Genomic DNA, 16,156 nt, shown 5'->3' with positions numbered 1-16,156 from the left:
TATTTAAATGGTTAGGCCTGAAAATTGTTGGAAAAATCGGCTAGTGTGATGCCCGCTTAAGTAATTTAGATAAGTACAACAAGTTATCAGATCTGAGGTACATTAATTACTTTTTGAGGTAAATGAATTATTATTGTGAAGAAAATTGGTATACATGCTTTGGACGCTAGCAGGTTCTTACTAGAGGTCGACCGATTAATCGGCCGGCCGATTTTTTGCATTTTATACATAATCGGCATCGGCCAATATCCACGCATATCAAGCCGATTATTAGGCAGGCGCATCTGTGGGCAGCCTAGTGTTGTTGTGGAACACGTGTTCGATGCACACTGCCCCTAGAGTCATTTTCCAGCAGAGTGAGCAGACCTCATCCAGTGACTAAGGAAGGAGCTAAGTTCCTTGGAGAAAACAGTAAGGGTTAAATTTGTATAACTTCTTTAGATTTAATTAAAAACTTTTATATGTTACTGCCAACTTCAAGAAAAAACGTGACAAACGCGATAGGCGACATGACGTTCGGCTACTTTGGATATTGATAGCGTAGTTGAAGTTGCATTATCACAGCAGAAGGGTTGCTATCATGTCACAATAAGTAAGCAAGAATTTTGCAATTACAGACAGTGAATCTGAGACTTTTATTTGTTCTGTTTGTGTGTCTTATATTTGAGAGGGTTGTCACTCAATGCAGATAAATAAGTAATAAAAAGATACCAACGCACTATAGGCTATTGAAGGACTGGATTTGGTAAGCTCGGACGTTATCGGTTCTGCTGTCGGTACTCGAGAAATTAAGAAAATACATTCTTTATTGCTATAAAGAGAAAGTTATTTTATCTTGCCAGCCATTTCTATGTATAATATTATGAAACCATTTGTCTGTGATGCAATTTAGCTATTCGCAGTGAGAGAGAGAGAGAGAGAACTCGCTCACGCGGTGCCACAGCGAGCACAAAACGAGCCCTGCTTAATGAGTGACAGAACTAAACATTCAGACATAGCCTGGTTTAGATCTGTGATTATTAGTCTGATTTTATTTTAGATTTCGCCTTCCAAAGATTATAAAAAGAATATTTATACATAAGCCGCATTCTGTCTAGCACAAATTCCTTCCCTTCACAGCGGTGCACTGACATTTCTCTCTAAAACTCAAACTTAACGTCAGAATAAGCACGATCGGTGATTGTTGTAAAATGCAGTCTAGCTACTGTTGCTAAATTGCGGGACACGTTTAATAATAAAAAGAGGGCAAGAGATACCGTTCCCAAGGCGGCGCGCGCTCCGAAACACACCGCAAAGAGACAAGCAAACTATAGGCTACTTTGGGTTTCATGTGCGCATCTAAACGATCAAATATACACAAAAATATGTCAAAACGACCGGCTTGGAGATTCACTTAAACACGGTTTATGTCTTAAATGGACGTAGTTATTGAAATAGTTGGGGAGAAAATATGCTGCATCAGGAGTCTATTAGATCTGAACTCGGTCTTAAAGGGGAAGCGGTCTATTAAACATGTGACGATTGAGCCATTACTGCGAATCAAACAACAAAAGTCAAAGAGAAAATCACTTACAGCTCTTGAATGAATAACTTCTGCATTAATAAGCATTAATCTATCTATGATAAACTATGCAGTGTTATTTTACAATTGATTACTTTATTAGATTTCTTTTTAGACCACACCTGAACAGTAATGTTAGTAAACCTTCCTGAAATTAAATCACTGTGCCTATATAACATTTATCTTTGTTTAATATATATACAAAAAGAACCGTTAAGAATACCGTTAAAGTACCGGATCGATAAACAGTATCGGTAAGATTGTAATACCATTAAAACCTTAACGATACTCATCCCTAGTTATGCCTGTGCTTCTCTTGGATGCTCTGAATATTGGATTACGTGTCTGGATTTGCCCCATAATTAAAGCTGCATTTGGATCTCAACCTTCGTGTCTCGGAGCAGTTCGTAACACCTGCTTTGTTTATTTAATATATTTGTTATACATTATTTATACAATATGTTTTTACATTATACATTTTTAATTTTAAGTGTACAAGTGCAGATTGGTCAAGCGTTCAATAAATGTATTTGTTGAGAAATGTTGTCTATCTTAAGTAATTATTTGTGTTACATTTTATCTTTCAAATAAAAGGTTCAAATAAGAGGTTAAAAACAAGCACATATCGGCCAAATATCGGCCAAAATAAATCGGCAGCATTAATCGGCCATCGGCCGACCCGGATTTCAAAAGATCGGCATCGGCCTCGGCCTGAAAAAAACAATATCGGTCGACCTCTAGTTCTTACCCTGAAATGTTTCACAAGACTTGCAGTTTGGCTATTTTTTTTTCGGGGTCATAGGTTGTGCCTTAGATTAAAACTAGTTTGTTGTGTTGATGTGCTACCACTAGCATAGTGCAGACCTACTGTAACACACAGTGCTAAAGCAAAAATATTTCCCCAACCACTGACATTCTAATGAATCTGTAATGCTCTTCACAGCAATATAAATGTATGCAGTAAAATCTTACAATCTCCTCAGTGATTGTTATTATAGTTGTTTATTTTATATTACAAGTAATATGTCAGTTATGTTAGGTTCCTATTTTTTTAAGTGAAGCAGTTCACTTTTTTTAGGGAAAGGCACAGTAAATTCTGTATTACAAAGGGTAGCTTTCATGTTGTCTAATTAATTCTGCACTAATATCTTTTGATTTACCAACTCTGTCAACTCCAACTCTTCCACAGGTAACAATTAAGGTTCCTCAGAAAAACTCATAAATGGATGTTCAAAAATGGAATTAATTTACAGAAGCTGCCATCTAATAGCAAGATCTGTCCCATGCATTATTGGAATATATTAGTCTGACTCTCTTTTAATAACACACTAAGTAATATGTTTATGAGTAAAGTTACTTCATTGAAATGTATGCATTGATTTTCTAACAAGCAAATTCAAGCATTGTACAACATGTATTTGTACGTAAAAATTACTTTAATAAATGCTGCATAGGGTATTGATGTTCTGTTCTATTAATTTCCTGTCTTATGAATGAATGTGATATTTTTGTCTCTTTTGATTTCTCTTTTTGTAAAAACATACAGGAAAAATAAAAGAATATCAAACAATAACATGTATTGTTGGTTATAAATTATCAATTTAAAATAACATTACACAACCACTCATCGAATTGGATTGTGGCCCAGTTTCAAGAAAACCCTTATATTAAGAAAACCTTTTGTTATGATTGCAAAGCTATTGTCAATAAGAGTTTTCTTGCATATGACTGCTGATGTTTAGTAAAACACTGTTTGAATCACTTAACTTGTCTGTGTTCATTCATCACTGCTAAGAGCTTGTGGTGGGGATTTTGATTCATCCCAGTGACAAGTCTTTTGAATGTGTTCATCCAAAAGATTGGTTCAGATTTTGTTCACTGATGCATTAATAAACAGTTATGTTGATTACATCATTAGTCCAGTAGGAGGCAACAAATGATTGTTTTAATGAGAACAAATCACTGGAAAACAAAAGCATTTCTGTTAAGAAGGTTGATGTGCTTGTACATAAAATCCTTTTATTTTTTTTATTTTTTTACTGTTGACCTTTGAACAATGTAGTCATCTGAAATATGAACAGTTTTGTTAACAACTGCAAAAATGTAAATAATAAATATTACATACGATTTTGTCTTCCAATATCTAGCCTGCTTCATTGCCACTGAATGTCCATGTTGTTCTACATAAAAGGAAAGTCTACTAATATATATATATATATATATATATATATATATATATATATATATATATATAAATTAACCAGGACAACATAAATTTTCTTTTAATAAAAGTAAAAGAAAAGAGTAGGGAAATGAAAAATTATTAATTTACAAAATAAAAGTATATATATTCAGTCCATCTTGACCAGTATTGTTATTAAGCAGCAGTTTGAAAGTTACAAAAATATCTTTCTTATCAAATTATAAATACTAAACAAATTCTTGGTGAACCATGGCTGTATTTCTTAGTTTTATTTTATTGATTTTTGTTTTTTTAGATGCAGCTAACATTATTGTAAGTATAATTATTGTAAATATAAACAGCTAACACACTATTTGGATGTATTAAGCCTCAAAGTACATCAAACTTGGTAGGAATTGTAAGATCCAATACTCTTAAAACATTTTATGTACATTCTGCCAAAAATACTGAATTATGTTGCAAGTCCAAAAGACATGATGATGACTAGCATTTATATTCTCACATTATGTCCAACACAATTGATCTTATGAAAATTTTGTTTTCTGAGCTGTCAGCTCTGCAAAACATTGAGACCACTCCCACTTTTTTGTTTGTTTGTTGTTGTGTTTTTAACTCTAAATGTATTTCTTGGTCAAAGTTACTAAAAATGATGGAGCAGGTCTCATGTTATGCACCAAACAATGATGTGAAAAAATAAATAAATATCAATAAGCCAAAATTATAAATTTGCTGGTTGGGATAAAATCTCTGCTAATGCTGGAATAAAGCAAATAATCTGTGTTATTGTTTTTCTTTGCTCATCAGCCTAATATTATCATGTCAAAGTAAGCTGGCTATTAAGTATTTATAGCCAGCTAAGTATTAACTAATATTAAAAACTAATTTTACAACATTAATATATTATCTTTAAGAATGAAAAACAAAATATTCATTTGCACAATTTTGTTGGCTTTTAAAAATAAAAAAAAACACACATTGCTGAATTTTATGGCAGGGACTAAAAAATGTTTTTCATTTTGGTTCGTTCTGAGCAGAAACAGTTTTTTAAATTTTTTTTATTTCAAGTGTTCTGCTGCCTCATTTCCAATGCTGTCCAGTTAGAATGAAATTAAAGGACAATTAATAACATTTTTCTTCTTTTTTCTGTTTTTATATATTGTAGGCCTACTCTGTTTACAGGAAGTTCACATACACCTCGTCTATTTGTGAACATTTTAGCACAAGCATACATGGCAATGCAAATCCAGGTAAACATGAGAAATAGAAAACCAAAAATTAGAGCAATTGCTGATCCAGTTTGCTTAAGAGTGCTCCAGGTATATTTTCTACTGTTTTACCTTCCAAGTAAAATAAATCATAACCATCATCACCAGAGGGAGCTTTCATATGGTTGTCAGTTTTATCTTTAAGGGAAATCATGTGTTGTAAAACATCCGTCATGTTGTTGGTGTAATCAGGAAAGAACATCCAGCAATGCTCTCCAATAATAGCGCACACCCCTCCTTTGGCTAGGTGATAATCAAGGGCTACTTTGAGATTCTTCATCTCGTCGGTCATCAAATGAATCCCTATAATAGCATAGTTAGCAAACTTTTCCAATTCAAGGCTAATGTTATCAATCAGTTAAGCATTATGGTTTTTTATTCTGAAATGGGGTTTGAATAATTCACTTCTAGACCTAATCTTACTTTTAGGTTTGGGAGAACATTCTTCAAAAATGTGTCCAGTTTTGGAATTAGGTGTGATCAATTTCAAGGATGTAGAAAAACCACTGTAATGAGATCAAGCTCATAGATGTAAGGGAGGAGACTGAGAGCAGTGATGCAGTCAAGTAAGGCTCTTTATTTCTCTGCCTTCAACACTCTGTGTGTACTCGTATCTGTGCTTTCCTCAGTTCAATCAGATCGTTGCAACAAATACTTTGTCAACATAAACTTCTCTGAGTTTTCAGCTTCACAACAATACTCAGTAAGACATGGCAGTCGCTGGTAACTCGTGTCGTTTTCTCTCTCTATACTGCACTCCCCATGCTCACTGGAATTAGAGACCGGTGTTAGACATAATTTAGCTCAGGTGCAAGCGCCCTTACCGCTTTCTGTCTCTCCGGACGGGCGCTCGACCACGCCCCTGCTGCCACATATCCCCACCACCTCTCCTGTTATACAGTCGGCTCTGTCAGCTTGGAGCAAATTCTCCTGTGTTAGTGTCCCCAAGATGTGGAGATTTGTTCTGAGATCAAGAACGTACTGAATTTCATTCTTGCTATCTGAAGGTCCCTTCTCCAAAGCTTTACAGATGACATCAAGCACCCCGCGTTGGCGCCACCCATACCGCAGCTCGAATGGGAAAAACCTCGTGGAGGCTTGCGGGACCTCTCGTACTACGAATAACAGGGGTTCGAGCCATTTATCCACATCTCTAGCATCCTCGTGCACAAACTTCAGAATCATGTTCTTAAGGGTTTTATTAAATGTTTCCACCAGGCTATCTGTCTGTGGATGGTAAATGCTGGTACAGCTCGATTAAATGGCCAATAATTTGTAAAGTTTGCATAGTGTCCATGACATAAAAGTTGTGCTCTGATCGGTGCAGATTTCTTTTGGAATCCCACCCGGGAGATTATTCTGAAGAGTGCCTCTGTGACACCACATGCTGAGATGCTGCGGCGGGGCACTGCTTCTGGATATCGCATTGCATATTCCATTAGGACTAATACAAAGCTATGTCCTCGTGCTGTCTGTTCTGATGGCCCGACAAGGTCCATGCCAATTCTCACGGAGGGAACCTCGATCAGCGGAAGTGGGTGCAATGGCGTGGCTGGCGGATTCACCAGTTGACATTCACTCTCACTTGATCGAAGGCGTGCTTGCGGGTTTCTTCTCGCAACTGCTCCAGAGGGAAATCCCCTGAGGATAGAAGGGGTCGCAGCCTCTCCCCACATCAAGTAGATGTCCCTCACTCTTATTTCAAGCAATTTGATAGCATAGCGAAGTCCTTCATTTGGAATGGTAAGTGTCTCAGACTACATTTCAATAAAATACATAGGCCGATTGACAAAGGTGGGCTAGGCCTACCCAATATTTAGATTCCTCCGTAAGGAGGGAATCTATTGTATTTGACAGTATTATTAGATTCCTCCGTAGGAGGGAATCTATTGTATTTGTCAGTATTATTAGATTCCTCCGTAGGAGGGCATCTATTGTATTTGTCAGTATTATTATTAGATTCCTCCGTAAGGATGGAATCTATTGTATTTGTCAGTTTTATTATTATTAAATTCCTCCGTAAGGAGGGAATCTATTGTAATTGACAGTATTATTAGATTCCTCCGTAAGGAGGGAATCTATTGTATTTGTAGGTTTTATTATTATTATTAGATTCCTCCGTAGGAGGGAATCTATTGTAATTGATGGTTTTATTATTATTATTATTATTATTATTATTATTATTATTAGATTCCTCCGTAAGGAGGGAATCTATTGTATTTGATGGTTTTATTATTAGATTCCTCCGTAAGGAGGGAATCTATTGTATTTGTCGGTTTTATTATTAGATTCCTCCGTAGGAGGGAATCTATTGTAATTGATGGTTTTATTATTATTATTATTATTATTATTATTATTATTATTATTAGATTCCTCCGTAGGAGGGAATCTATTGTAATTGATGGTTTTATTATTATTATTATTATTATTATTATTATTATTATTATTATTAGATTCCTCCGTAGGAGGGAATCTATTGTAATTGATGGTTTTATTAGATTCCTCCGTAGGAGGGAATCTATTGTAATTGATGGTTTTATTATTATTAGATTCCTCCGTAAGGAGGGAATCTATTGTATTTGATGGTTTTATTAGATTCCTCCGTAGGAGGGAATCTATTGTAATTGATGGTTTTATTATTAGATTCCTCCGTAGGAGGGAATCTATTGTAATTGATGGTTTTATTATTATTATTATTAGATTCCTCCGTAGGAGGGAATCTATTGTAATTGATGGTTTTATTATCATTATTATTATTATTATTATTAGATTCCTCCGTAGGAGGGAATCTATTGTAATTGATGGTTTTATTATTATTATTATTATTATTATTATTAGATTCCTCCGTAAGGAGGGAATCTATTGTATTTGATGGTTTTATTAGATTCCTCCGTAGGAGGGAATCTATTGTAATTGATGGTTTTATTATTATTATTATTATTATTATTAGATTCCTCCGTAGGAGGGAATCTATTGTAATTGATGGTTTTATTATTAGATTCCTCCGTAGGAGGGAATCTATTGTAATTGATGGTTTTATTATTATTATTATTATTATTATTAGATTCCTCCGTAGGAGGGAATCTATTGTAATTGATGGTTTTATTATTATTATTATTATTATTATTATTATTATTATTATTATTATTCTTCTCCTTGAGCCCCAATAGCTCAAAAAGTCACTGGTCAAAAATTTTCTAAATTGGCACATTGATACTCCATGCCAACGGGTACCCCCAAACCAAGAATGGCCCACATTCGCCCATAGGTGGCGCTACAGGCCACGCCCAAAAAACAAAAATTCAAAGTGATACAATTTCCACGCCATTTGTCCAAATCTTCTGAAATTTGGTGTACATGCCTCATTCCTCATGGGGAACAAAAAGCCTCAAGAACCCATAACTTCCGCCATGATGGATTTTCCCGTGACGCTGAAAATTTTGTAAAACCTACAAAACTCTTCTTCTCCTGAACCGTAGCTCCAATTGACTTGAAATTTGGTACACATGTGTAGAATGGACATCCTTGAAAACGCTACTTAGGAAAAATGAATACGATACAAAATGGCTGAAAGGGGCGTGTTTATGTAAATGTCCAAATTTTAACAATATATACGTGTCAATAAATCAAATGTAATTTTGACTGATGGTTTTTCAAACCTAACATGCTTAAAGATGACATCACTCTGAAGTACTGTGCAAAGAATGGCCATGCTAAAATTCCCATTTTCTGGTCAAAAATGTTCTAATTTGGTAAATTAATAGTACAGGCCAACAGGAATCCACAAACCAAGAATGACCGACATACGCCACTAGGGGCACTACAGGACAAGCCAAAATTCCCATTTTCTGGTCAAAAATGTTCTAATTCGTACAAGAATAGTACAGGCCAACAGGAATCCACAAACCAAGAATGACCGACATTCGCCACTAGGGGCACTACAGGACAAGCCAAAATTCCCATTTTCTGGTCAAAAATTTTCTAATTTGGTACTTTGATACTACAGGCCAACAGGAACCCACATACCAAGTGTGGCCCACATTCGCCCTTAGGGGGCTTACAGGCTACTCCAAAATTTCGCTTTCTGGTCAAAAACGCTCTAATTTGGTACATTGATACTGCAGGTCAACAGGAACCCTCAAACCAAGAATGGCTAACATTCGCCCTTAGGGGCACTACAGGCCATGCCGAAATTCCCATTTTCTGGTCAAAAATGTTCTAATTTGGTACATTAATAGTACAGGCCAAAAGGAATCCACAAACCAAGAATGACCGACATTCACCACTAGGTGGCGCTTAGAGGCCGTCTAAATTCCCATTTTCTGGTCAAAAAAGTTATAATTTGGTACATTGATACTACAGGCCAACAGGAACCCACAAACCAAGTATGGCCCACATTCGCCATTAGGGGGCTTACAGGCCACTCCCAAAATTTCGCTTTCTGGTCAAAAATTTTCTAATATGGTACATTGATACTACTGGCCAACAGGAACCCACAAACAAAGAATGGCTAACATTCAGCCTCTAGGGGGCACTAGAGGCCACTCGAAATTCCCATTTTATGGTCAAAAATGTTCTAATTTGGTACATTGATACTACAGGTCAACAGGAACCCTCAAACCAAGAATGGCCAACATTCACCCCTAGGGGCGCTTACAGGTAATTCCCAAAAGTCCCATTTTCTGGTCAAATATTTTCTAATTATGTACATTGATACTACAGGCCAACAGGAACCCACAAACCAAGAATGACCCACATTTGCCCATAGGAGGCGCTACAGGCCACGCTCCCAAAAAATATTTTCAAAGTGATACCATTTCCACGCCTATTTAACCAATTCTTTTGAATCTTGGTGTACATGCCTCATTTCTCATTGGGAACAAAACGCCTCAAGGATCCATAAGGTATGATGGATTTTCCTGTAGACTGAAAATGTTTCGCTTAGGATTCAGACAGAAATACATGTTTTTTGGATTCATCCATTGAGAGGGTTTAACCCCAACCCTCTACTGATCAATTTGAAATGATTTGCCATTTTGAGGAGGAATCAGCATTGCTGCTTGCAGCTATATTTATTATTATTATTATTATTATTATTATTATTCTTCTCCTTGAGCCCCAATAGCTCAAAAAGTCACTGGTCAAAAATTTTCTAAATTGGCACATTGATACTCCATGCCAACGGTACCCCCAAACCAAGAATGGCCCACATTCGCCCATAGGTGGCGCTACAGGCCACGCCCAAAAAAACAAAATTCAAAGTGATACAATTTCCACGCCATTTGTCCAAATCTTCTGAAATTTGGTGTACATGCCTCATTCCTCATGGGGAACAAAAAGCCTCAAGAACCCATAACTTCCGCCATGATGGATTTTCCCAGACGCTGAAAAATTTGCTAAAACCTACAAAACTCTTCTTCTCCTGAACCGTGAGCTCCAATTGACTTGAAATTTGGTACACATGTGTAGAATGGACATCCTTGAAAACGCTACTTAGGAAAAATGAATACGATACAAAATGGCTGAAAGGGGCGTGTTTATGTAAATGTCCAAATTTTAACAATATATACGTGTCAATAAATCAAATGTAATTTTGACTGATGGTTTTTCAAACCTAACATGCTTAAAGATGACATCACTCTGAAGTACTGTGCAAAGAATGGCCATGCCAAAATTCCCATTTTCTGGTCAAAAATGTTCTAATTTGGTAAATTAATAGTACAGGCCAACAGGAATCCACAAACCAAGAATGACCGACATACGCCAACTAGGGGCACTACAGGACAAGCTAAAATTCCCATTTTCTGGTCAAAAATGTTCTAATTCGTACAAGAATAGTACAGGCCAACAGGAATCCACAAACCAAGAATGACCGACATTCGCCACTAGGGGCACTACAGGACAAGCCAAAATTCCCATTTTCTGGTCAAAAATTTTCTAATTTGGTACTTTGATACTACAGGCCAACAGGAACCCACATACCAAGTGTGGCCCACATTCGCCTCTTAGGGGGCTTACAGGCTACTCCAAAATTTCGCTTTCTGGTCAAAAACGCTCTAATTTGGTACATTGATACTGCAGGTCAACAGGAACCCTCAAACCAAGAATGGCTAACATTCTGCCTTAGGGGCACTACAGGCCATGCCGAAATTCCCATTTTCTGGTCAAAAATGTTCTAATTTGGTACATTAATAGTACAGGCCAAAAGGAATCCACAAACCAAGAATGACCGACATTCACCACTAGGTGGCTTAGAGGCCAGTCTAAATTCCCATTTTCTGGTCAAAAAGTTATAATTTGGTACATTGATACTACAGGCCAACAGGAACCCACAAACCAAGTATGGCCCACATTCGCCATTAGGGGGCTTACAGGCCACTCCCAAAATTTCGCTTTCTGGTCAAAAATTTTCTAATATGGTACATTGATACTACTGGCCAACAGGAACCCACAAACAAAGAATGGCTAACATTCGCCTCTAGGGGGCACTAGAGGCCACTCGAAATTCCCATTTTATGGTCAAAAATGTTCTAATTTGGTACATTGATACTACAGGTCAACAGGAACCCTCAAACCAAGAATGGCCAACATTCACCCCTAGGGGCGCTTACAGGTAATTCCCAAAAGTCCCATTTTCTGGTCAAATATTTTCTAATTATGTACATTGATACTACAGGCCAACAGGAACCCACAAACCAAGAATGACCCACATTTGCCCATAGGAGGCGCTACAGGCCACGCTTCCAAAAAAATATTTTCAAAGTGATACCATTTCCACGCCATTTAACCAATTCTTTTGAATCTTGGTGTACATGCCTCATTTCTCATTGGGAACAAAAAGCTTCAAGGATCCATAAGGTATGATGGATTTTCCTGTAGACTGAAAAATGTTTCGCTTAGGATTCAGACAGAAATACATGTTTTTTGGATTCATCCATTGAGAGGGTTTAACCCCAACCCTCTACTGATCAATTTGAAATGATTTGCCATTTTGAGGAGGAATCTGCAGATTGCTGCTTGCAGCTATTATATTATTATTATTATTATTATTATTATTATTATTATTATTATTCTTCTCCTTGAGCCCCAATAGCTCAAAAAGTCACTGGTCAAAATTTTCTAAATTGGCACATTGATACTCCATGCCAACGGGTACCCCTAAACCAAGAATGGCCCACATTCTACCCATAGGTGGCTTACAGGCCACGCTCAAAAAACAAAAATTCAAAGTGATACAATTTCACGCCATTTGTCCAAATCTTCTGAAATTTGGTGTACATGCCTCATTCCTCATGGGGAACAAAAAGCCTCAAGAACCCATAACTTCCGCCATGATGGATTTTCCCAGACGCTGAAAAATTTGCGTAAAACCTACAAAACTCTTTCTTCTCCTGAACCGTGAGCTCCAATTGACTTGAAATTTGGTACACATGTGTAGAATGGACATCCTTGAAAACGCTATTTAGGAAAAATGAATACTGATACAAAATGGCTGAAAGGGGCGTGTTTATGTAAATGTCCAAATTTTAACAATATATACGTGTCAATAAATCAAATGTAATTTTGACTGATGGTTTTTCAAACCTAACATGCTTAAAGATGACATCACTCTGAAGTACTGTGCAAAGAATGGCCATGCCAAAATTCCCATTTTCTGGTCAAAAATGTTCTAATTTGGTAAATTAATAGTACAGGCCAACAGGAATCCACAAACCAAGAATGACCGACATACGCCAATTAGGGGCACTACAGGACAAGCCAAAATTCCCATTTTCTGGTCAAAAATGTTCTAATTCGTACAAGAATAGTACAGGCCAACAGGAATCCACAAACCAAGAATGACCGACATTCGCCACTAGGGGCACTACAGGACAAGCCAAAATTCCCATTTTCTGGTCAAAAATTTTCTAATTTGGTACTTTGATACTACAGGCCAACAGGAACCCACATACCAAGTGTGGCTCTACATTCGCTCTTAGGGGGCTTACAGGCTACTCCAAAATTTCGCTTTCTGGTCAAAAACGCTCTAATTTGGTACATTGATACTGCAGGTCAACAGGAACCCTCAAACCAAGAATGGCTAACATTCGCCCTTAGGGGCACTACAGGCCATGCCTAAATTCCCATTTTCTGGTCAAAAATGTTCTAATTTGGTACATTAATAGTACAGGCCAAAAGGAATCCACAAACCAAGAATGACCGACATTCACCACTAGGTGGCGCTTAGAGGCCGTCTAAATTCCCATTTTCTGGTCAAAAAGTTATAATTTGGTACATTGATACTACAGGCCAACAGGAACCCACAAACCAAGTATGGCCCACATTCGCCATTAGGGGGCTTACAGGCCACTCCCAAAATTTCGCTTTCTGGTCAAAAATTTTCTAATATGGTACATTGATACTACTGGCCAACAGGAACCCACAAACAAAGAATGGCTAACATTCGCCTCTAGGGGCACTAGAGGCCACTCAAATTCCCATTTTATGGTCAAAAATGTTCTAATTTGGTACATTGATACTACAGGTCAACAGGAACCCTCAAACCAAGAATGGCTAACATTCACCCCTAGGGGGCTTACAGGTAATTCCTAAAAGTCCCATTTTCTGGTCAAATATTTTCTAATTATGTACATTGATACTACAGGCCAACAGGAACCCACAAACCAAGAATGACCCACATTTGCCCATAGGAGGCGCTTACAGGCCACGCCTCCAAAAAATATTTTCAAAGTGATACCATTTCCACGCCTATTTAACCAATTCTTTTGAATCTTGGTGTACATGCCTCATTTCTCATTGGGAACAAAACGCTTCAAGGATCCATAAGGTATGATGGATTTTCCTGTAGACTGAAAATGTTTCGCTTAGGATTCAGACAGAAATACATGTTTTTTGGATTCATCCATTGAGAGGGTTTAACCCCAACCCTCTACTGATCAATTTGAAATGATTTGCCATTTTGAGGAGGAATCTGCATTGCTGCTTGCAGCTATATTTATTATTATTATTATTATTATTCTTCTCCTTGAGCCCAAATAGCTCAAAAAGTCACTGGTCAAAAGTTTTCTAAATTGGCACATTGATAGTCCATGCCAACGGGTACCCCTAAACCAAGAATGGTCAACATTCGCCCATAGGTGGCGCTACAGGCCACGCCCAAAAAAATATTTTCAAAGTGATACCATTTCCACGCCATTTGTCCAAATCTCCTGAAACTTGGTGTACATGCCTCATTTCTCATGGGGAACAAAAAGCCTCAAGAACCCATAACTTCCGCCATGATGGATTTTTCCAGACGCTGAAAATTTGCTAAAACCTACAAAACTCTTCTTCTCCTGAACCGTAGCTCCAATTGACTTGAAATTTGGTACACATGTGTAGAATTGAAGTCTTTGAAAACGCTACTTAGGAAAAATGAATACGATACAAAATGGCTGAAAGGGGCGTGTTTATGTAAATGTCCAAATTTTAACAATATATACGTGTCAATAAATCAAATGTAATTTTGACTGATGGTTTTTCAAACCTAACATGCTTCAAGATGACATCACTCTGAAGTACTATGCAAAGAATGGCTAACATTCGCCTCTAGGGGGCTTACAGGCCATGCCGAAATTCCCATTTTCTGGTCTAAAATGTTCTAATTTGGTACAATGGTACTACAGGCCAACAGGAACCCACAAACCAAGAATGGCCGACATTCGCCACTAGGGGGCTTAAAGGCCACGCCTAAAATTCCCGCTTTCTGGTCAAAAATGTTCTAATTTGGTACATTGATACTACAGGCCAACAGGAACCCACAAACCAAGAATGGCCAACATTCACCCCTAGGGGGCTTACAGGCCATGCCGAAATTCCCATTTTCTGGTCTAAAATGTTCTAATTTGGTACAATGGTACTACAGGCCAACAGGAACCCACAAACCAAGAATGGCCAACATTCGCCATTAGGGGGCTTACAGGTAATTCCCAAAAGTCCCATTTTCTGGTCAAACATTTTCTAATTTGGTACATTGATTCTACAGGCCAAAAGGAACCCACAAACCAAGAATGGCTCACATTCGCCTCTAGGGGCGCTTACAGGCCACTCCAAAATTCCCATTTTCTGGTCAAATATTTTCTAATTTTGTACATTGATACTACAGGCCAACAGGAACCCACAAAACCAAGAATGGCCCACATTCGACCATAGGTGGTGCTACAGGCCACGCCCAAAAAAATATTTTCAAAGTGATACCATTTCCACGCCATTTGTCCAATTCTTCTGAAACTTGGTGTACATGCCTCATTTCTCATTGGGAACAAAAAGCCTCAAGGATCCATAAGGTCCGGTATGGATTTTCCTGTACATTGAAAATGTTTCGCTTAGGATTCAGACAAAGACATGTTTTTTGAATTCCTTAATTGGGAGGGTTTATCCCCAACCATCTACTGATCAATTTTAAATGATTTGCCATTTTGAGGAGGAATCTGCATTGCTGCTTGCAGCTATATTTATTATTATTATTATTATTCTTCTCCTTGAGCCCCAATAGCTCAAAAAGTCACTGGTCAAAAGTTTTCTAAATTGGCACATTGATAGTCCATGCCAACGGGTACCCCCAAACCAAGAATGGTCAACATTCGCCCATAGGTGGCGCTTACAGGCCACGCCCAAAAAACAAATATTCAAAGTGATACCATTTCCACGCCATTTGTCCAAATCTTCTGAAACTTGGTGTACATGCCTCATTCCTCATGGGGAACAAAAAGCCTCAAGAACCCATAACTTCCGCCATGATGGATTTTTCCGCGACGCTGAAAATTTGCTAAAACCTACAAAACTCTTTCTTCTCCTGAACCGTGAGCTCCAATTGACTTGAAATTTGGTACACATGTGTAGAATGGACAGTCCTTGAAAACGCTACTTAGGAAAAATGAATACGATACAAAATGGCTGAAAGGGGCGTGTTTATGTAAATGTCCAAATTTTAACAATATATACGTGTCAATAAATCAAATGTAATTTTGACTGATGGTTTTTCAAACCTAACATGCTTCAAGATGACATCACTCTGAAGTACTGCACAAAGAATGGCTAACATTCGCCCTTAGGGGGCTTACAGGCCATGCCGAAATTCCCATTTTC

General features: G+C 37.5%; 1 protein-coding gene across 1 annotated transcript in view; it reads left to right on the top strand.

Annotated features, from left to right (window-relative positions):
- The window catches only part of LOC127643020 (aldehyde dehydrogenase, mitochondrial-like), a 97,538-nt gene extending 93,856 nt beyond the window's left edge, over positions 1-3,682 (top strand). The window contains exon 17 of the mRNA XM_052125546.1: positions 2,751-3,682. Within this exon, the coding sequence (XP_051981506.1) occupies positions 2,751-2,783 (33 nt within the window). The 3' untranslated portion in view covers positions 2,784-3,682. The remainder of the gene's footprint in view (positions 1-2,750) is intronic.
- Positions 3,683-16,156: the final 12,474 nt, after the last annotated feature.

The sequence above is a fragment of the Xyrauchen texanus genome, chromosome 4, assembly GCF_025860055.1.
Source record: "Xyrauchen texanus isolate HMW12.3.18 chromosome 4, RBS_HiC_50CHRs, whole genome shotgun sequence".
Taxonomy (NCBI): domain Eukaryota; kingdom Metazoa; phylum Chordata; class Actinopteri; order Cypriniformes; family Catostomidae; genus Xyrauchen; species Xyrauchen texanus.
This window is presented reverse-complemented; position numbering and strand designations above follow the sequence as displayed.